The sequence below is a fragment of the Eumetopias jubatus genome, unplaced genomic scaffold (genome assembly GCF_037043125.1).
Source record: "Eumetopias jubatus isolate StellerSeaLion01/CBP00866 unplaced genomic scaffold, mEumJub1_p1.0 scaffold_8, whole genome shotgun sequence".
NCBI classification, from domain to species: domain Eukaryota; kingdom Metazoa; phylum Chordata; class Mammalia; order Carnivora; family Otariidae; genus Eumetopias; species Eumetopias jubatus.
The window spans coordinates 139,271,001-139,292,644 of record NW_028274814.1 but is presented as its reverse complement, the minus strand read 5'-3'; the positions used below and the strand labels follow the sequence as shown (position 1 = coordinate 139,292,644).

The 21,644-nt window shown below is 54.1% G+C and overlaps 1 protein-coding gene across 1 annotated transcript in view; it reads right to left on the bottom strand.

Annotated features, from left to right (window-relative positions):
- Positions 1-17,652, bottom strand: part of TBC1D22A (TBC1 domain family member 22A) — a 346,524-nt gene extending 328,872 nt beyond the window's left edge. Inside the window, exons 1-2 of the mRNA XM_028115313.2 lie at positions 17,453-17,652; positions 227-283 (exon numbers count right to left, since the gene is read on the bottom strand). Of these exons, the coding sequence (XP_027971114.2) occupies positions 227-283; positions 17,453-17,514 (119 nt within the window). The 5' untranslated portion in view covers positions 17,515-17,652. The remainder of the gene's footprint in view (positions 1-226; positions 284-17,452) is intronic.
- Between the last annotated feature and the right edge of the window lie 3,992 nt (positions 17,653-21,644).

Genomic DNA, 21,644 nt, shown 5'->3' with positions numbered 1-21,644 from the left:
CGTGAACAGGCCTGGGGCCAGGCCCTCCCCGTCAGCTAAGGGGGTGCCAGCTTCGTGCTCTCCTTCACAGACCCCTCCACTTTGGGCTGGGCTTCCTTCTCTGCCTTTGTCCGGAGGACCAGCCGTGCGAGGCCCTGACACATGTCTGCTCAAGGGAAGACCATGTTCCTCCCCTCAGGACCCCCAGGAGCGTGCGTAACGCGGCATGAGCGCAGGCCTCACTTACGTGCCGTGTAACAGCGGGTCGAAGGGGGGGTGCTGGGCGCCATACACATGCTGGATGCTGTTTAAAAAGAAAGGAAAACCGATTAGCTTCTCTCGGGCTTCCTCAAGAGCCCACAATAACTCGGGAAAAGGACCAGTTCCCAGTAACCCACACGCCTGAGGGCAGCAACTCTCCATCAGCTGCCACGGGTCCCGAGGGCCCGTCTGGAAGGGATGAATGGTGCCATACAAGCCCACGCCACACACACAACGGGGCATTCAGCCTGCCGGGCAAATGGGCCTCAGCCCAGAGAGCCGCAGCCCTGACCGCATCGGCAGGGCCTCAGGCGCTGCTGCCAATGAGGCTGCTAGGAGCTGGGAGCCACTCAGCATTGCCAAGTTCCAGCAGCCTCTGTTCCCGGACCGTGTGCCACCGGCAGGACTACAAACTAATGCTGAAATGCCCGTCTGGAAATTCCCATTTGCTGCCATTTTGTCAAAGACAGAATGCAGAATCACTAAAAGAAGATAAACGTGTTTTTTAAAGACTTAATGATTTTATTATAAAAGTTTTCTGGGGGCGCCCGGGTGGCTCAGTCGGTTAAGCGTCTGCCTTCGGCTCAGGTCATGATCCTGGAGTCCTGGGACTGAGCCCCAACACTGGGCTCTCTGCTCCGTGGGGAGCCTGCTTCTCCCTCTCCCTCTGCTGCCCCCCGCTCGCACGCTTTGTCTCTCTCTCTCTCCTTCTCTAATAAGTAAAATCTTTTTAAAAAAAAAACAAAAAATAAACTTAAAAATAAAGTCTTCTGCTCATCAGAGTAAACTTGGAAAACAGATGGAAACAAAAGAGCCCCCGTGGCAGACACCAGGGTGGTCCACTGAGTGGCCGCACCCGCACCCCTTCCTCGGCAGGGGGCATCCAGCCAGGGGAGGCCCTGTGACCCAGTGCAGCTCAAGTCACCAGCAGTGTGGGCCCTTCCTCATCTGCTGGAACACACGTGTGAGGTCTAGAGGTTGCCCAGCCTTCTTGCCACCATGAGAAATGAGCAGGAGATATCAACCACCCGAGAACACGGGGACAGCAGAGAGATGAGAAAGAGCATGGGTCTCGGGAGGTACTGCAGCCCTGCCAACACCTTCATCTTAGCCCAGCAAGACCCATGTCAGACTTCTGACCTCCAGAACTATAAGAAAGCAAGTGTGTATTATACGCCAAGAGGGTTATGCTGATTTGTTACAGCAGCAACAGAAAACCAAAAGAGAACAGAATGGTGACAGACAGGTGACAAAGCCATCTTCCTGGCTTATGGAAGCTTAAAGGTCTCTGTGGTTAAGTCAACCTCACTTTTATGCATTACACGGGGCTCTCCTCTGAGGACTCTACTCAAAACGGCCCACCCCCAACTGTCTTAGTCCATCCCGGCTGCTATAACAAAAATACCACGCACGGGGCAGCTTATAAACAAAGACATTTATTCCCTACAGTTCTGGAGGCTGGAAGTCCAAGATCAAGGTGCCGGCAGATTTGGTATCTGGTGAGGGCCTCAGCTGGTGCCTCCTGCTGCATCCTCGCCCAGCGGAAGAGGCAGGGAAGCTCTCTGGGGTCTCTTTTACAAAGAGACCTTTTATAAAGGCCCTAGTCCAACCACAGGGGACTCCAGCCTCAGGAGCCCCTCACCTCCCCAAAGCCCCCGCCTCCTAACACCCTCAGTTTGGTGGTTAGGGCTTCCTGTGGGGTTTGGGAGCACACGAACATTCAGCCCAGCCGACCTACTGAGATGGTGTAAATCTCCAACTGTGTCCTAGTTCCACACTTGTGTGCTTTTATTTTTTACCCTTAAGTTTTGAGTCACCTAAAATTTACTTTATTTTGCTACAGACTGTAGAAAGCTTTTTTAAAAAAATAACCCACTGCTCCAATGACACTGGTTAAAAACCTAACCTATTCCCTACGCTTTTACGGACACTGTCTTCAATACGCAGGAGATTATTCTATACTGGGGCATTTTTTCAGTTTTCCATTCGTTCCTCCATGCCTGTGCCTGTGGCACCACATTTTAATTACAGAAAATGTTCCCTTTTAAACTAAAATGTTTCAGCAAAATTAAGCGGACATTTGATAGCCCCCACTTTGTGACGGGGGTTGTGAGGAGTATCAGGCAGGCAAAGACAAGCACACTGGACTCCAAACTCGCAAGAACCTTTAAGTTTACCAAAAAAATTAAAAAAATGAATTGGCATTTATAATGTTCTTGGAGAACAAAAACATGGTAAACTGAAATATTATTCAATGGAATAGTCATCAGCTAGAAAATAAAGTGCTGGCTCACGCTACAACCCGGAAGAACCTTGATCACGCTATGCGTGGGAAGCCAGTCATTAAAAAACACCTGTTCTATGATCCCGCCAACATGAAATGTCTAGAAGGGAGAGAGAAGGGAGACTAGTGGTTGCTCAGGGTGGAGGATGGGAGACTGGGGTGACAGCAAAAGACCAGAGGGCTTCTTCCTGAGGGGACAAACATATTCTTAACATTGACTGTGGTGATGGTGAGCTAAGTCTGTGGATACATCGCAGTCCCACTGACTTTCACCCCTTAAACGAGGGAATGGTGTTGTCCGTGAATTTTAATGGGTGAACTATTCTCATATGTGAGTCTCAATGAAGATGTAAGTTTTAAAGGCAGCACGGTTTCCACCTGGTTCTCTCGGGTTCTCTCTTGGAACCCAGCCACCAGGCTTTGAAGAAGCCCACATGTAAGCACTAGAACCAACAGCTTCGGGGGGGGGGGGGGTCTCAGCTGATGATGGCCGGCATCAACCTCGACAGGCATGAGTCACCAGCCTTCTTCTGATTTCCCTCCCAGCCTCTGAACCTTCCCAGTGACACCATGGAACAGAGACGCGCACATCCCCAAAGTGACCAGTCTGACCCACAGAATCCAGGAGGGTTTGGGGGTTTGTTGTTGTTGTTGGAAAGAAAAAGTATCAGCCCATGGAGGTCATGCACAACCCCTCTGACATAGTCCCTTTCCAGAAATCTCTTGGAGGCTTCCCTGACCTTGGTAGAAGGTTTCCTGTTTTAAGAACCAAAGGGCCTGGGAACTGCTCTAGGCTTTAGCTTCCTCGTCCCCGAAATGGGAATAAGAACGTGTAAGAAATGAGACAGCCATAAATGGCAGCAGCTTGACTACCGCCAAGTGACCTACAGACAGCACTCACCAGTATTATGCACCTACCTTGTTGGCTTGCACCCTTCCCTTATGTCTCAGTACACGAATATGGCTCAAAACCAGCAGGCAGTGGGTCTCTACCCTCTACGTGCAAGGCATTTCCACAGGTCTTGCAGTGTTACCACACACTGCGGGCCCCTTCCCTCCCAGGACAGCACCAACGCATTAATTCTTCATGGGCACACCACTTGTGTTTATCGAGTGGAAAATGTTCCAGCAAAGTTCAAGCTCAGACTAAAAGGCATCTCACTTTATCTTATTAAAATTGCATTTTTATCAGTCTTGCATAGCTAAAAAGAAAAACAGGCTTCAGCTAAAGCCATTTTAAAAGAATAAGTGGCAACTAACATACCTACCTCATTCCACATAATGAAATCATTCTTTAAAAAATATGTTCACCAATAAACTTTTTAATAAATTGTACTGCTTAAAAACACCACAGCAATTCTTTAATTGCTTTAAAGAGGACCCCAGTGATTCCTCACGAAAAGCAGATACACAAGACATAATGCCACTTCTAGGCACACACCGGGAAAAACCCTCGCGTAAGGACACAGGAGGCAGGCTCAGCGATGTCGCTAATGCTAAAAAGAAAAAAAAATTTAAGAAAAACCTTTATCCATTATCAACTGAAGAATGAATTCACATTATCCCTTTGTCCATTATCAACTGAATAACAAATAAACAAACTGGAACATACACATATAACCACAATAAAAACGAAGGAACTACAAGAGCCAAGATCGGTAAACGTATAAGCCTACCACCGAAGAGTAATTTGAATATGCACAGTATGATGTCATTTATACAAAGTTTTTAAAACGAGAAAATGAAACTATCTATCATGTCGGATACATACACAAGTGGTCAAAACTCCCAGCGCAGGACGGCGATGAAAACAAACTGAGAACAGGATGGGAGCGGACGGGTGAGGCAGGCGAGGACGCCGGGCCCAGGAAAAGGACGCGGCGGCTTCAAGTCTGAAGAGCCCGAGTGTGGGGACAGTCCCGAGGCCCATCAGTGGGCGACCCGGGCACATGCCGGAACATACTGTCAGCTTACGACAAGGAATGAAGGGCTGACAGCCGCTCCCACATGGATGAAGCCTGGGAACGTCACGCTCAGTGAAAGGAACCAGTCACGAAGACCACATTCATATGATCCCACACACATGAATAAGCAAATGTCCAGAATAAGCAGGTCTACAGAAACAGAAGGCAGAGGAGTGGCAGCCAGGGGCTGGGGAGGAGGGAGTGGGGAGTCACGGCTGGTGAGGCAAATGCTCTAAAATTGACTATGGTGATGATCGTCCAACTCCACAAACAGACAAAAAACACGGAACTGTACACTTTAAGTGGGTGAAATAGAGGATATGTAAATGACGTCTCCACAAAGTTGCTGAAAGGAAGGGAGGAAAGGGGGAGGGGGGGGAGGGAGGGAGGGCGGAAGAAGCAGGAGGGTCTCCTCCCTGACCGGCTATCCAGGAAGGTGGCTGTGCCATGGGGAGCGAAGGCTGAAGCAAGGCAGCCCTTCTGCACCAGCCACCCGGCTGATCTTCAAACAGGTCCGAGTCTACCTCTGCAGCACTGAACAACAAAAGTCCCTAATGCCACCAGCACAGAACAAAACATTTTAGTAGCTTCAAGTGAAAACGACAGACATGATATCACCCCCTAAACTAAGACCATGAAACTTCAGAAGGATTCACTGGTTACCAGCAGGCCAACAGTGGGGACCACAGCTACATTTTCTGGGCGGGCGGGTCGCCATCCTGTATATAGTATGTACAGTATATAGCGTTAGAGACCACACAACTGGGCGGCTGGGAAGGACTCTCAGATGGAAGAGCAAATGCATGAGAACTCACGATGCGTCAAGGACCCAACCCTGCGGCCCCACAGAAGTTCCTATCCAGATGAGAGGGAGGCACCCAGACCAAGGACCGCACCGCACAGGGCAGGCCAGGGACGGGCAGGTGGAGAGATGCCCCCAGGATGGCGCCCAGAAGAGGACCCCCCAACGACAGCCCCTGAGTTCTCAACAGAGCACACCCCTCCTGCATGAGGCACGGGGAGCCACCCCTGCAACGCCCCAACCAGGAAGGGGAAGGCAGGCGACAGAGACAGTAAAGCTGAGATTCACCGCAAGCAGGAGGTGGGAGCGAGGGGCGCCCCCAGGCAGAGGGGCCACAGGTGAGGACAGGCTGGAGACACAGGTCAGCTGGGGGAGGCAAAAGAAGAGAGACAGGGGCCCCTGACCAATCACCACTGGCTCCTCAGGACGCTGCTCCACCACCTTTACAACTCGGGGCAGGGAAAGTGTAATAAAAACCAGAATCTAAGGCCGTCTGAGGGCCCACTTGTGGACGGCCACGTGGTCAAGCCTGGTCCCCCTTGGAGAGCACCCTTCATTTGGCAGACACTGGCTGAGCACCTGCCGCAGGCCAGGCCGACACCGGAGCTGGAGAGACGCCAGGGAGCCAGGGACACAGGGACAGTCCCCCCCCAACCCCCCGGTTCCCACGATGGCGGACAATCATCTGAACACAGGTGAGCAGAGCAGCGGGAGAAGCAAGAGGGCGATTCTCTCCCGCGCGTCCTGGCAAACAGGTCTCTGGTTTAACTAGGACCCCCCACCGCCAAGGCCCTGGCTTGGCGACAAAACTGACAAGCCAGGAACCAGAACGGCTCTCTGTTCCTCGGTGAAAGGCTGGAGTAGCAGGGGTGAAAGCAGCCCTGACACAATGAAGCGTGAGAGGAAGGAAAAGTACGGAAAAGAAATGTCCTAAGCATCTGAACGTAAACCAAGAAACAATGCCGGCATTTGGGATGAAGTGCTCGCCCGCGGCTCGGGCGCGGGGCATTAGTGGGGAGGTCGGGAGCCCCTGCCGTGGCCATCACCTCCCCGGCCACCAGCCTCCCCGGCCGGGCTCACAGACCATGCTGTGCCCCCTCTGCGCTCAACAGGGCTTTTCTGAAATATGAACTCAATTAGCGACTGATTTACCATTAGGCTCGCTCTAAAACACAGCGATGTTCCCCAGGTTTATAAAATATTCAGAAGAAGTAAGTTTTCCAAGGAAATTAACTTTAGAGGGCTTCAGAGGAAAATGCATGAAACACCATTATCACCACAGCAAACAATTCCATCGTCCCTCCGCCCACAGCAGAGTCTGGAACTCTCGACCCCGTGGAGCCAGCTACAGGCACACGTGGCCCCGCGGACCCAGAGCGGAGCATCTCTCGAGCTGTCCCAGCAATGACAGCCGCGCCACCCCACCCGGCACTGACACTCAGCCTGTCCCACACACTCTTGGCCGTCTAGTGTCCCCACGGGGCCAGAGCTCCCCACGAAAGGGACAGGATTTGTCTCCTGCCATGCTCCTTGGGACCCCAGAACCCAGCAGAGACTCGGGCAGTTGTTGCGTCGATCAGCAGGTTGCTCCACGGACAGTCTCCTGAAACAGATCTTGGAAATGAGCATGTTTACAATAAAGAGTTCCTCCACACGAGAAGAGGAACGTGTGAACTCACAGATACAGGGGGCAGCCTGGTGGCTGTCCGATGTGGGGGGAGGTATGCAAAAGGGTGAAGGTGGGCAGGAGACACAAACTTGAATAAGTCCCGGGGAAGTGATGTGTGCAGCACGCGGACTACAGTTAATAACATGGTGTCGCAGACTTGACAGCAGCCAAGAGAGAAGACCTTACAAGTTCTCATCAGAAGAAAAACAATCCGAACCCCGTGTGGTGACAGAGGTTAAGGACGGGCTGTGGTGATCATCTCACAAGATACACACACAGCCAATCATTACACTGTCGCCCAAAACTCATACAATGTTCTACGCGCACGAGGCCTCCCAACCTAAACAGAAGTGATGGGTGTGTATTACGGAAAACAGAAGACACGAGGAGGAGGAGGAAAGAAGGCTGTGGGAGTAGCAGGGAAAGTGTAGAGCCTGGCGGCCGGCCACCCCGAGGCCCATCTTCCCTCGACCCTCCTGCCCTCGCCCGGCCTCCAGACGCAGCTCGCCCACACCCTGCTCTCCGTCCCCCATGCCACCGCACCCCCTTCCCTGCCGGCCCGTCCGGGGGCTCCTCAGACTCTTCTACACGTTCCCGACCTGCACACCCCACAGCCGAGGCCCCAACCCTGCCTTCTTCCCACTTTACGGGAAACCACGCTCTCTCCTGATGCTCGGTAAAGAGTTCTCAAACAGCTGCCTCTGGGGCACCACCGGCACCTCAGCCACATGCTCCCCACCTCAGTTAATGGGTCCACTGCAGAAGTCAGCTCTGCCCCAGTTGCCACACCTCATGCCCACTTCTCACAGTGCCCAGCCCCGGGACAACCCCCCGGATCAGGCAGAAGACTGACGAGTGCACCCTGCCTCCTGCACCCCCTCACACCCTCTGCCACCAGCAGCTCCTGGCCTTCCTGGGCCGCCCATGTCTGTAGCATCGAAAACCCACCTGCTATATCTCCACCACCCTGGATCGGGGTTCGGTCTCTCCTCCCGACCAGGTCACCAACTCCTTCCATGACCTAATCTCCATGAATGGCAATCCAGGAGCCCAAGCGCCCCCCTCCCCTCCTCCCTGAAGCACGCCACCCACGTTCAGCCAATCTCCACGTCCTCCTAAACCCTGAACCATTTCCCACGTCTCCACCCTCCCCTCTGTCACTGTCCCACGCGGCTGCCTCCGGTTCTGGTCTCAGCTCTGCCAGTCAGGGGCCAGCTTCACTCCCCAGCTCAAAGTCTGCAAGGTCTTCCTGTCGCCCTTGGGGAACAACTGGAACCTTCCCTGTTTCTCTCCCGCCCCTCCCCACGCCACCACCCCCGCTTGGGGCCAGCGCTGGCCTCCAGCCCACCCCATCTGAAGGCCCAGCCCCCTCGGTCAGGTCCCCGCTAGCAACGCTCTTCTCCCCTGTTCACCTTTTCCTCAGCTGCGCCTTCATTCAGCCACCCCGCTGCCACACAGGCCAGCCCCGGGCCCTGTCTACAGAACACCCCCACAACCAAGTACGGACCTATAGGAAGGGACGGTCCTTCGAGGTCCAGTTTGAGGTCACCTCCACCCTCCACCAGCATCTCCCTCCCCTTGCCCACACTGCCCCAGGAACTGTGAGCGCCCCCCCACCCCCGGACTGACCTGCAGGGTCGTGCCAGCAAACTTTAGGACCTGGTGTGCACACAGAAGGCGTCCAATAAATGCTTGAGACATTTAATGCTTCTTTGTTAAACAAATATTTGAAGGATTGAGCCTTTTACAAGTGAAGGAGTTAAGTTCCACAGGAGAGAGCACATTCTCTCAGAACCTGACAGAAGGAGAGCGCCCTCTGATCAGCTCCTGCATTTCCCTTGCCTGACCCAACCCAGCAGAGCCACTGAAAATCAGGCCGGTCCCTGAAGCCACATTTGGTCCGGAAATAAAATGCCACGACAGCTCTAGTGAGTGGTTTTGGAACAGAAAGCTAATCCAAGAAAGAGCACAATCCTAACAAGAAAACAAAATGGGGCCCAGAGCCACCACGTCCTCATGGGCTGTCCCACGCCACGGCGGCCAGCGTCAAAGAATGACTGGCACTACCAGCTCGCCGGGCAGACGGCTGCCGGCTACCGTCGGCGGAGGCGGGCTTATGTGCTCCTTCCCCACCCCATCAAACTGCCCAGCACCCCCGACAGGAGAAGGAAAATACCATCACAAATACTTAAAGCTTTTCTCCTCCCAGAGCCGGGCTGAATTCTGAAAGCAGCATGGCCAGACGCCCCCTTTAGATCCCCACTCCAACAGCACAACACATTGTCCCACCAACTGGCTGGCCTCACCACCTGCAAACAAGTTCACTGGACAAGCAAGAGAAGCCCATGTATCAACACCCTCAAACGGACTGCCCCCTGCCTCCAATGATCGCAGTGGCGCCGAGGGACCCGTCCCCTTTCCAAGACCCTGCCCTTTGCCCTGCTCTCCACATACATCATGCCCAATGCCCTGTGACAATCCCAGTCACCCTGCGGAGGGCTTTCCATGAAGGATCAGGAGCTCATCCAGAAGACAGGAATTAAGCGCTCTTTGTCTCCTCTGGGCATAAGCCTTAGAGCCAGCAAGCCTTATTCTATCTTTTAGTTTAGTACAAAGGTTCACTGAAAGAAGGGTCATTTCAAAACTGGAGCAAGGTATATGCGGGAACAGGTGGAGAGCTGCTCCATGGCACATTTAAGAAGCGTATAGAGGGGGGCTGGCCACCAGCAGCGTGGCCAAGCTCAAGTGCAGAGGCTGTGTGAAAAGGAAGACAGCAGATGACAGACATGCCAGCCGGGACAGTGGGCACACACCAGTGCCGGCGAACTCCAGACCCCCAGAGGATGGACGCCAGGACGGGCAAGAACACCCAGAAGGGGCCCCAGCGAACAGAGCTAATGCCGTCGGGGATCCAGAAATGTACGGCTCTGCCCTGAACTGGCATGCCTGGGCTCAGAGGAGGCTCACTCGCGTAGGAGCCGCAGGCCCGGGACAGACGCGAGCTCTGTGCAGACGGGAGCACACGCAGGCAGCACTGCCACGGGGCCTGGTGAGCGTGCTCCCCGGCTGGCTGTGCAAGCCACAGCGACAGCACCTGCAGCCCGTAATTCACGTGACTGCAGGCAGTCCACACTGTTCTAACCACTGACGACCGCAGGCACCTACCTCTGTGACCCTCGGTACTCGGGCTGGATTTTTCCATGTTAATCCCCAGAAAAGAGGAAACAGCATTTCAGAATGGGGGAACAGAAAGACTAGGGATACTCAAAATGAAAGTCCCCCAAGCCCAGGGCCCCACAGATGGGAAGAACCCAGGCTGCCCCGTTCCCTCTGGGCCTCCCAACCCCTCTGCCTCTGGTCAGGGTGAAGTTAGAAGAAGCTGTTCCTCTCCTCCTGAAGAACCCCCACGCTGCGCAAATCCGAGTGCACAGGAACCAGGTTCCCGACCCCCAGGCCAGAGGAGCCGGGCAAGGGCCGAGCCCAGGGGCCAGCAGTGGGAGCCAGCTCCCCCTCCCGGGGGCCAGCTTGGCCACCCGCCCGCAGCCCAGACTTCCGGGTCTGCAAACCCCCGGCCGCAGGGAGGGCCGATGGCACGCCGTGTGTCAGGACCCTGGCAGGAGAGAAGCAGTCGCGAGTGTGCAGTGTCACAACAAGGCCCACGGTGTCTCGTCCGGGGTGTGGCACAAAACGCTGCCTCGCTCGGCATTGTCCGCGCTCCCAGGGCCCGGCACAGGGCCATCCCGATGCCCGGCTGTGTGCAGGAGCCCCCAGGCGGACCCATGCTGCATCCCGAACGGCCTGCGGGGCCAGACTCCACACTGCGCGTGTCTGAGCACAAGGAAGCTGAGGAGCGGTTAGAGACGGAGTTGCTGGAAAGGCCGGGGAGGGGCGGGTGTCCCATACTGGCCCCGGTCACTGCGCCACTGTCCTCCTCCATGCTGCACGCAGGCAGGGCTAGCCCAGGGCAGTCTGGGAAACAGAAAAACAGACGTAGGCTCCCAGGGCACTTCAACTCGTTCCCACCCATGACCTCCGACCGCACCTTCACAGCACTCGGGGAATGGAATAACTTCCTCCTGCTCTCAGTTTAAAAAAAAAAAAAAAAAAAGTTTAATCAAAATCATCAGGGATTTATTTTAATCATTTCTGTCCTCACTTAAGATTAACCCATAAGAGTCTAGACTTGCTACATTAGACAAATATGTAAAAGAGAAAAAACATGATTCTCATTAAGTTTATTTTCAAAATATTTCCAGACCAGCTAAAAAGGCATTTAGTAACATGAAACAGGACCACCAGGAAACAAACAAGCAAAAGGAACTGTGTGCATAGCAAACCACCCCCACCCCCCACCCCCGGTGCTTCCAAGGCGCCGGCACAGTAAGACCAACTCCACTTACAGACGGAGCCCGGAGAAACCCACTCACACAGGACACAAAGACCCACTCGAGAGACTCCCGGGCTCCTCGCAACACGGGGAGAGAAGAATCAACAGGCACTCCGTCCAAACAGCCACTTCAAAAATACAAGCAAGGAAACAAACAGGTTGCTGACAACACAAGAGCAAGCTGGTCAGGGCAGCAGATCCAAGCTTCTGGGAAAAGAGGCAGGGCCTCCACCTGGTTCCTGGACCCAAGGAGACACGAGGAAGAGCCCTCCCAGTGCTGTTCCAGTCCTTCGGGACTAAATGCACTTTGCAGAGGTGGGCGGTGAGGGGCCAGCGCACCCGGGAAGACGGATACAGGTGCCCTGTCCACATTCAAGGGCAAGACTCTGCAGGGTCAGGTGCGGAAGGCTACCCACAACCCTTCCCATCCGACATCCCTCCCGCACATTTCTCCAACCTTCCTCCTCCCACTTCAGGGTTTTTCTGTGGCTGCTCTAACAGTCTGCCACACACACAGCCTAAACCACCCTTATTATCTTAAAGTCTGGAGGTCAGAAGTCCAAGGCAGTTCTCACAGGACTAAAGTCTAGGTGTTGGCCACTGCATCCATTTCTGGACGCTCTAGGGAGAGTCCACGTCCTGCTCATTCAGGCTGCTGGCAGAATTCAGTTTCCTGCGGTGGTAGGATCGCGGTTCCCGCCGGCCGTAAGCAGAAGGCCAGCACCCCCCTGCTCGTGGCCCCTTCCTCCACTTTCAGAGCCAGCGACAGCAGACCAGTGTTCATCTGCTGTCGACTCTGACCACTTTTACGTGCTCACTCCATTCCACGGGACCCACCAGGCCACCCAGGACAAGGTACCCTCTCAGGGTCAGCGGATCTACACCTTTCACTCTCCTTTGCCATGTGGCCTGGTTCCAGGTTCCAGGGATAAGGGCGCGGACATCTTTGGGGGTCATTATTCTGCAAGCACACCCCGTCCCTCTGGCCAGAACCCTGGTGATCGCCACCCTTCAGTGCTCTGTCGCGACTCTTTCCTGTGGCCTTCCGAGCCCTGCCCGCCTCCCACCCCTCTTCTCACAAGCCTCCCCACCCTGCCGTCCCCCTCTCCAGCCCCGGGGTCCCTGTGGCACCCTTCCCCTGCCAGGACTGCTCTGACGCCCACCCTGCATCTCCGCATCTGCGCATCTCTGCAAGCTGGCTCCCTCTCCATCTCCAGGTCTCAGGTCAGGCATGACCTCTTCTGGAAGGGCATGGCCTTCCACTGACGCAGGGTCCTGTGCTTCTGCCAACGCCCCCAGATGATGACCTTCGAAGCACATACCAATGTGCTTACTGTCTCCCTCACCCCAGCAGCCTCTGAGAGCCCCATCTCTTGGCTCAGCATTCAGCACGGGACCTGGCACACAGAGTACGTTCTGAATGAATGAACTGCCCCCCAACAAGTCCTCCCCTCAGCTGATGAGTGATGGCGGCCTGTTAAGATGATGGTGGAGCTGATGTCTCACTGGCTCGGAGACTCCTCGGGCTGTGACCGCTGGAAGCTGAGAGCTGTCGGAGCCACAACACCGTGAGCTGTCTTCCCCCCCAGCGCCACCCCAAGCACCCACAGCCCTGCCGGATTCAATCTGGGTCCTTCTTGCCGCCATCCCGCTCACAAATGTCGCCCTGCACAGGCCCCACTGCCCGCACAGCCTCCTGTGCACAGAGCTCGCGGCCACGGCGGACCCACGCTGGAGGGCTGCCTGCGCTCGCACCCGCGGTGGGCGGTGACTTCGTCCTGCCACTGACAGCTAAGTGTGGCAAGAGTGCCACCCACAACTGCAGAGGGCAACCGCCCCTCGGGAGCCAAGTGAGTCACTGGCCCAAGAAAGAACCGGCCCCAGAGAGTCACAGACTGAACCCGCATGACCCCCGCCACCCACCCTGTGATTCTTGTGGCGCCACCACCCTCTCTCACCTGGATGTTCACCACAGCCTCCGAACCGGTCTCCCTGCCTCCGCCCTTCCCTCCCAGCCCCTAACCGACCACCCACCCGGAGGGCAAAGGGATCCCGCCACACCTCTGCCAAGACCCTCCAAAGCGTGCCCCCATCAGAGTAAGAGACAGAAAGCCCACATCTTTCCACTGTGACCACGAGGCCCGCCCCCACCAGCTTCCAGACCTTGTGCCCCAGGACGCTCTCCTCCTCCCTCAGCTCCAGTCACCCGGCGCCCCGCTCTTCTCAAGCACACCGCTGTTGCTCCCGACCACAGCCTTCCACTGGCCCTCTGCCCAGACCGCTGTCCGCCCAGACCACCGTCCTCCCAGCCACCCAGGGGGCCTGTTCGCTCACGTCCTGTGAGTCTTGCTCCAATGTTACCTCCTCTGCGAGACCTTCTCTGGCCACCTGATCACCAGGAAATCCTCCCCACTCCACATGTCTCCCAATTCCAATTCTCTGCTTAAGGTTTCAATAACAGGGTAACAGTTCCCACCTTCTCAGGGGTAACTCTCTTCTTCACTCAGTCATGGTCTCTATTCTCTGCCCCTCCAGCTCCGCTGTAAGCTCTGAGACAGCACTGGTTCTGATCTGTTTTGTTCACTGGTGTATCTCTAGCCCCTGGAACTGTTATTCGCACCAAGTGCTGGTTAAACAAATATCTAGTGAATGAATAAATTTTCAAACTCTCAAAGCTGCTCCAAGAGGCCTTCTCTGGTGCTCATCAAAGAGAATCGGACCAGACCAAACAAATACGTGCCTGGAGATCCCAGCCACTTAAGGTCTCATCCAGCTTCACCAGGTTACACTGGCAGAAACTGATGTCCCCAGGGGTGACATGACCTGGTGAAAGTCACACAGAGATTAACAGAAAAAAAAAAAAAAAAAAGGCTGAAACCCAGACCACAGAACCAAGTCAGAGGTGCTTCCACCATATCACACATCCTGCTTCATTCAGAAATTTCTAAGAAAGCCCCAGCCAAATAGACAACCTAAGGACCAGCATGAATAGAGGACGGGGGTGGAGGGGGCGGTGGCTACTGGCAAGACCACCTCTCAGGCAGTGTGAGACCCTGGCCAAATCACTTACTCCCTCCGGGTTAATCTGGAAGGCAGTCTGAATCAATCACCATTTATCAGCACTAACAATGCAAAGGGGAGGAAGACACGCTACCGAAAGCAGAGCTCACGGTCTGGAGAAGAAAACAAGCACATACCAACAATGGTGAGTTTGATGCACAAAAGGGTACTTTAGTCCAGACTTCAGGAAAACACACAAGGCTTTATAAGGAGGTGCACTGGAGGTGAACTTTGAAAATAAAAAATAAAATAAGCCAGACAAAGGGGAGGAGAGGGAGGCAAACAACATTCTGGTCAGCTCTGAGAGCACGAAATTGACAGAGGTATCACACAGCATGGACACCAAGGAACCCGCAAGTCCGTCAGTACCACTGAGGGCAATGTTCAAAGGAAGGAGGGGTGGGAGACGTGGCTCAAGAATTGGGCAGGGGTCAGGTTATAAAGGGCCTTCCTATGCTTCTCCACATGGCATTTCAGGGGAAACACGCAAGGGCCTTAACCCGAGCCTACCTCAGGGAGTGTCAGCTGGAGGACAGCGCGTTGTTTTGTAACTCTGAAACACTAGGGAGACGCAACACTCGTTGGGCACCAAGAATGGGGCCTGGCAAACAGTAAAAGCTCAGTGACTATCTGCCATTATTGTCACAAGGACCTGTGATGAGTGAATGATCACTAAGGAACTACTAAGGGCTACGCTGTATAAAAGACCCCTTAACAGTTCTGTCTTCTGTGGTGAGTCTATTCTTCCTCCTTTGCGTTTCCTTGGACTGATGTCCACACTCGAAGAGTGAGACAATCCTGGGCAGCACTGAAAGGGCAGAGCTGCAGGAAACCGGCCAGGAACTCTGCCAGCTCTGTGCCTGCGCAGGTAAGGACTAAGCGTGTGACAAGTGATCAGCACAGGAAGGTGAGCTACTGATGGGCAAAAGGGCATAGCTTCGCAACCCCTCCTGTTGCCTGAACAGAAGCACCGTCAGAGCCAGGCCTGGAGGCGCGGGGCACAGGTCGCTGGGCAGGCCTCTCCAGTGGGCCCACCCTCTCCTCTATGCCCTGCCCTCTGCAGTGGCAGCCTCCGGCAGCTCTGCCAGACTCCACTCCAACTCTGGAAATCCGACAAGGGAGCTGCTCTCAAAAACGCCTAAGACACGCACAGCACCAAAATCAGAGGGAAACGGAAGTCTGTCGTTGGTGACACAGAACCTCACAGAAAAAAGCTGGAGACCACATTAGCTTCCCGTGGCCATCCTAACACGACAGAAATTGATCCTCTCATAGTTCGGGAGGCTTGGGGTCCAAAATGAAGGTGCTGGCAGGGCCATACTCTCTCTGAAGTCTTGAGAGAAGGATCCTTCCTTGCCTCTTCTAGCTTCCATTGGTTGCCTGCAATCTTTGGCATTCCTGGGCTTGTGAGCACATGGCTCCAACCTCTGCCTCCGTCTTCACATGTCTTCCCCATGTCTATCTCTCTGTGTCCAAATTTCCCTCTTCTTTTAAAGATACCAGTCACTGGACTAGCGCTCACCCTAACCCAGTATGACCTCATTTTAACTGAATTATATCTGCAAAGATGCTATGTCCCAATAAGGTCACACTCACAGGTTTCCAGATAGACATGAATGGGGGGGGGGGGGGCGGCGGCACCACTGAATCCAATACAAAGACAAATTACCAAGAGATACGGTCCTCAATCCAAATGTTTATTCACCATTGTAACTCCATACTGCAGCTCGACTGTTCTTAGAGCTCAGTTGGTTAGAATCAGAGTTTATTTAGACTGAGGAAGAACCAAAATCTCAAGACCTAAAGGCAACACACGGAAGTTCTACTGCCATGTGGCTCATTTTCCCCGGAGTCTATGTTCTGGAGCCTCCGTCTCTTTCACTGTTGGGACCTCCTACTCTCTGCCATTCCAGAATTTTCACATCACCTTGGACCCTGACATTGGTTTTGAAGAAAGCTCTTTTCTTCCTCAATCACACACAACCCTGTGGCGTGAAGTAGGATCTCTGGCCGCCCCTGGTGATCCCCTCCAAAGTCAGTGTGTCTGAGCCGGCAGTAACTCACTCCTACTAATTCCCCAAATCACCCTGACAACTGCATGTTTCTGACCCAACACAGTGAACCCCGAGGTTTACAACTCTACCGCTCCACCCATAGTGTTTCTTATACGACACTTACGAATAAGCTGTGTTTATAAATGATTCTACATGGAGTTATTTTAATACCCCAACTCCTAATTTTCAGTACTCAGACATTAGTTTACAAACAGAATAAACCGTGTTTGGACATCTTGACCTGTTTCTCTCTAATCTGTGTTCGCCAGCAACTGTTTCTCCTAGGCACTGTCCATGTATGTCTTCACGTTCCCCGGGGCCCTGGCCAGGGAGCAGCCACGCGCTGATCAGGACTCTGGAGCTGAACAGCTTCCAGGGTGCACCCAGGTCACTGCACGCACTTCATTTTTTGTTTAATTTTTTTTCCTTAATTTGCTTCCTGCTGCTGACTCAAGAAAGGAGTTGGTTTTGAGGCCAGAAAGCGGGATACATGGAAATTCACAGGGAGTCTCGAATCCACTCGAGCAAATCCTCGAGCTCGAGGCCAGAAGCAGCCGTCCACAGGAGAGACAAGAAGGCCGTTCCAGTGGGCCCCACCGCCACGCCCAGCGAGCACAGCCTGCCCCTCCAGGGGGCCAGTTTCCGCACACTCCTCCGAACTCCTCGCGGCGCGACCCAAGTCGGTCCCCTTCGGCTTCGGCTTCCCCAGGGAGCCCAGAAGTTTCGCAGAGGAGAGCCCGCCAGGCTCGGGAAAACTCGCGGGCCGCTCCTCCTCGTCCCTTCAAGCCTCGATCTCCGTGCAGCCCCTGTCACCTCCCAGACCCTGCGCTCGAGCCCCCCGTTCCCCCAACGCCCCTCGCGCCCCCAGCAGCCCTCCCGCAGCCCAGGTCACCCCTCCCCAGACCCCCGACTCCACCCGCAGCGCAGCGGGCCTACGTGCCCACCTGACCTCTGACCCCTGACCCCGACCCGGCCCCCTCCGTCACACCCACCTGCCCGGGACTTTGCTGCTGCTGCGCTTCCAAAACTGCTTCCTGGCCCCGTCGCTGGCCATGGCCCCTCCTCATCCCTCAGACCCGCGGCCCCGACACCTCGAGTGCGGCCGGCCAGGCCCGGCGGCCTTTCCCTGTACCCCGGGTGGCTCCTCAGCGGTCCCGGGACTCCCCGAGCCTAGAGCCGAGAGGCTCTTCCGCCTCCCCCCGGAAGTTGTGCCTCCGCGCGTCCGGAAGTCCCGCCTCTGCCCCTGGCGCGCCTGACGCAAGGCGCGGGTGTGGACGTCATTAAAGGGCGACGCTGGGAAGGAAGTGTGGTGTGGCGGCGGCCTGGGCGGCCAGAGTTCTCGTGACGGCGCCTGGTTGGGGCGCACGCCCGGCTCCATGCTTTGCTGCTGGGCGAGGCGACGGGAGGGCCCGGGGCGCGAGGAGGCCGCGGAGGGGTCGGCAGAGCGGGGGTGGCGCCTGGGTGCTCGCGGAACCCGGCGCAGTAAGCCGCCAGCAGGGTTTTCAAAGAGTCGGCTTGAAACAGCGGCGAAAGGGTAAGTCTAATCGGTGGGGCGCCTGGGTGGCTCGGTCGGCCGGCCGTCTGCCTTGGACTCAGGCCAGGATCCCGGGCTCCTGGGACCGCACCTCGCGTCGGGCGCCCTGCGCGGCGGGGAGACTCTGCTTCTCGCTCCCCCTGCCTCTCCCCCGGCTAGTGCTCTTGCGCTCGTACTTGCTCTCTCGAGAGCTCACTCAAGTAAATCTTCAAAAAGAACAAGTCTGCATTGGTTACGTGATAAAATAATACTTGGGGTGTATTAGACTCAATAAAATACATTGCCGAAGTTATGTTTAGGTGTTTTGTTGTTTGTTGTTTTAATTTGACGTAGCCAACGGAAGATGTGAAGTGACATGCACGACTTGCGCTAGATTTCTCTTTTGCCCCAGACCTGGACCGAGAAGTCAGGTCCTGGCAGTTCAAGACTGCAGTACAGTTTAACTTTCGGGAGTCCGTTGACACGGCTGCCAATTCTCTTGTGAAACAAAAATCGGGCCGTATGTTTAAGTTTGCCCATGCCTCCTCGCTCACTGTTAGGTAGCATTGATGTAGTCCTTGCCATGTCCAGGGTACTGCACCAGGTGCTCTATGTGCAGTGTGTCGGCCGTGTGCCCACCACCCCCAAAGGCTGGCCCTCCTGGAAGAGCAGAATGGCTCGCTCACCTCTCGGACACTGAGTTTTATACCCTTTCCACAGGCCCTTGTATCCACCCTGCAACACTTACCTGACTGTCCTGATGACATCTGTGCCCACAGGTAGCTTGTGGGATACTGCTCGGCGGGGCCTATGCCTTCTACCTCTATGACTGTTTGTTGGATGAGTGACAACCATGGGAACTCTCCAGGGATCCCCTTTTGTCACCACAGAAACTCCAGGAATCTTCTCTCTGGGGTGACCTTAATGGATCCTTGGTGATCCCCAGCTGACATATCCTCAGTAGATCCTCAGGGCTCCTTTGCTGCACAGCCTGATGACCTCGTCCGGGATCCTTTCCTTACATGGCCTCAGGGTGTCTCCAGAGATCTCTCAATAAAGTTTCAGTGGATCCTCAGGGACTCCTTCCTCACACAGCCTCAGGCAGTCTCCTGAGATTCTCTCCTAGTGCAGCTCAGGAAGGCCCCAGGGACCTCTTCCCAATATACAGCCCCGAGGCCTCAGAAATCCTCCTCAGAGACTGGCTCCTAACAGCCTCCGGGGTCCCCTGTGGACATCACTGGGGACCTCAGGGGTTCTCTGCAGCTCTTCTGGCTCACTGCAAGAATCAGTGAGGTGACAGCAGGACTGAAGATGGTGGAAGTAGAATTCACAGAGAAACAGTGGGCAGTAGTTAGTGACTGGCTGGATGCAATTACAGCATCTTAGACGGGTTGTCCCTATAGCTTGAGGGTGCCTTCCTGCCTCGAGTCTCCTGGGGAAAGGAGCAAGACTGACACCAAGATTGATGAAGGCTTCAGGACCCACTGAGCAAAGGGTCAGCAGTGCCAGTCACAGAAACAGGAGAGGAGGGGTCAGCCTGTTCGCAGCCTGCGTGTATGGTTGGTTTAGGATGACCTGGGGCGAGGTCACGGATGGAAGGCCTCAGCCAAGCACGAGGTGAGAGGACAGATTGGTCTCCAGGCGAGGGGACGGGAGGATCTGCCGGGGCAAGGTCGCAGGAATAGGCCAGCACCATGGGCAACATAATCAAACACAAACCCAAGAAGAAGCAATCCCCAGAAATGGACTTTGGCCGGGGGGCTTGGTAAGGGTAGGATGTAAAAGGAGCGTTTGGTAGAAGGCCAGGTCTATAAACTGAGGTGTAACATATGTAGAGTCTGGGGATGGGATCTCTGCAGGCATCAAACAGGACAGATGCATGAACCAGAATGAATGAGTGGAGCGCTTTGTGTTCATTTGTGCAACAAGTAAGTTTTATTTATTTTTTTAAAAGATTTTATTTATTTGAGAGAGAGAATGAGAGAGAGCGAGCACGTAAGAGGGGGGAAGGTCAGAGGGAGAAGCAGACTCCCTGCCGAGCAGGGAGCCCAATGCGGGACTCGATCCCGGGACTCCAGGATCATGACCTGAGCCGAAGGCAGTCGCTTAACCGACTGAGCCACCCAGGAGCCCCTAATTTTTAAAGATTGATTGATTGATTGATTGATTGATTGACTGATTGATTGATTTGAGAGAGGGCATGGGGGATGGAGGTGGTGGCAGATGAGGGAGAGGAAGAAGCCAACTCCCCGCTGAGTGCGGAGCCCACGCAGGACTCAAACCTATGACCCTGAGATAATGACCTGAACCCAAATCAGGTGTCAGAAGCTCAACAGACTGAACCACCCAAGCACCCCTATGCAACAAATAATTTTTTTTAATTTATTTAATTTTTTTAAAGAATTTATTTATTTATTTGACAGAGAGACAGTGAGAGAGGGACTACAAACGGGGAGTGAGAGAGGGAGAAGCAGGCTCCCCGCGGAGCAGGGAGCCCGTTGTGGGGCGCGATCCCAGGACCCTGGGATCATGACCCGAGCTGAAGACAGACGCTTAACGACTGAGCCACCCAGGCGCCCCTATTTAATTTTTTAAATTTATTTATTTGAGGGGGGAGAGAGGGGGAGAAGAAGAGGGAGAAGCACACTCCCCGCTGAGCTGGTAGCCTGACGCAGGGCCCAATCCCAGTACCCCAGGATCATGACCTGAGCCAAAGGCAAATGCTTACCTGAGCTGCCCAGGTGCCCCAACAAACAAGAAGCTTACTTTCACTAAGATTTAAGCTAACGGACATTAAATCCAAGGACATGCCATTTCACACATAACAAATGGGCTAAAACTTAAAAATCTGTCAATGCCAAAATTGACAAGGATGTGGATTTGTGAGCGGTGCAGAATGAACTGATTCACTGCTGGTGGGAGTATAAATTGGTTTAGTGATTCTCAATAGCCATCTAGCAATTTCTAGTAGTTAAGGATGCATATACTCCACAACCCAGGAATTGCACCCTTGTTGTGTACCCTAGAGCAGCTTGCCCAAGTGTGCAAAGACAAGAACATTCACTGCAACATGCTGCTACTGCTGGCAAGGGGGAAGGTCATAAAGTCATCTCTAGGAGAATTGAAAAATGATACACAGCCATCCAATAGGATGCTATATGGTAACAAAATGAATAAATTAGTCACATATATCAACACAAATGAATTTCACAAGGTTAAATGAAAAAAAGTTGAATGTGGATGCATGTGCTATTTAATTCCATTTTAGAGTAAAAAAAAAAGTGCTAAACACTAAATTCAGGAGAGTGGTTGCCTCTGGGTATTGGTGGAGACTTTGATCAGTAAGTAAGGAAGTCAAGGGGCTTCAGTTTTATGATGATGCTTTATTTCTGATGGCAGAGGGAGTGTATGCTGCCATTGTTATATTATTTATGACTTCTCCCATGTATAAAATGTTTGATTGCGGACTTCTTACTGCTGTGTCTGTGAGCACACTCTTGGAAAAGGATGAGAGAGACAATGAATGAGCAGCGTACACTGAGAGGCGTGGAGGGGTCAGGACAATTGAGAAGACCTGTGACTGCAGTTTAAGGCGAGCGGGCAAGATGGGACAAGATGCCAGGAGTGGCTCCAGGGAGAGGGAGCATCACAGCTGCAGCAGGAAGACAAAA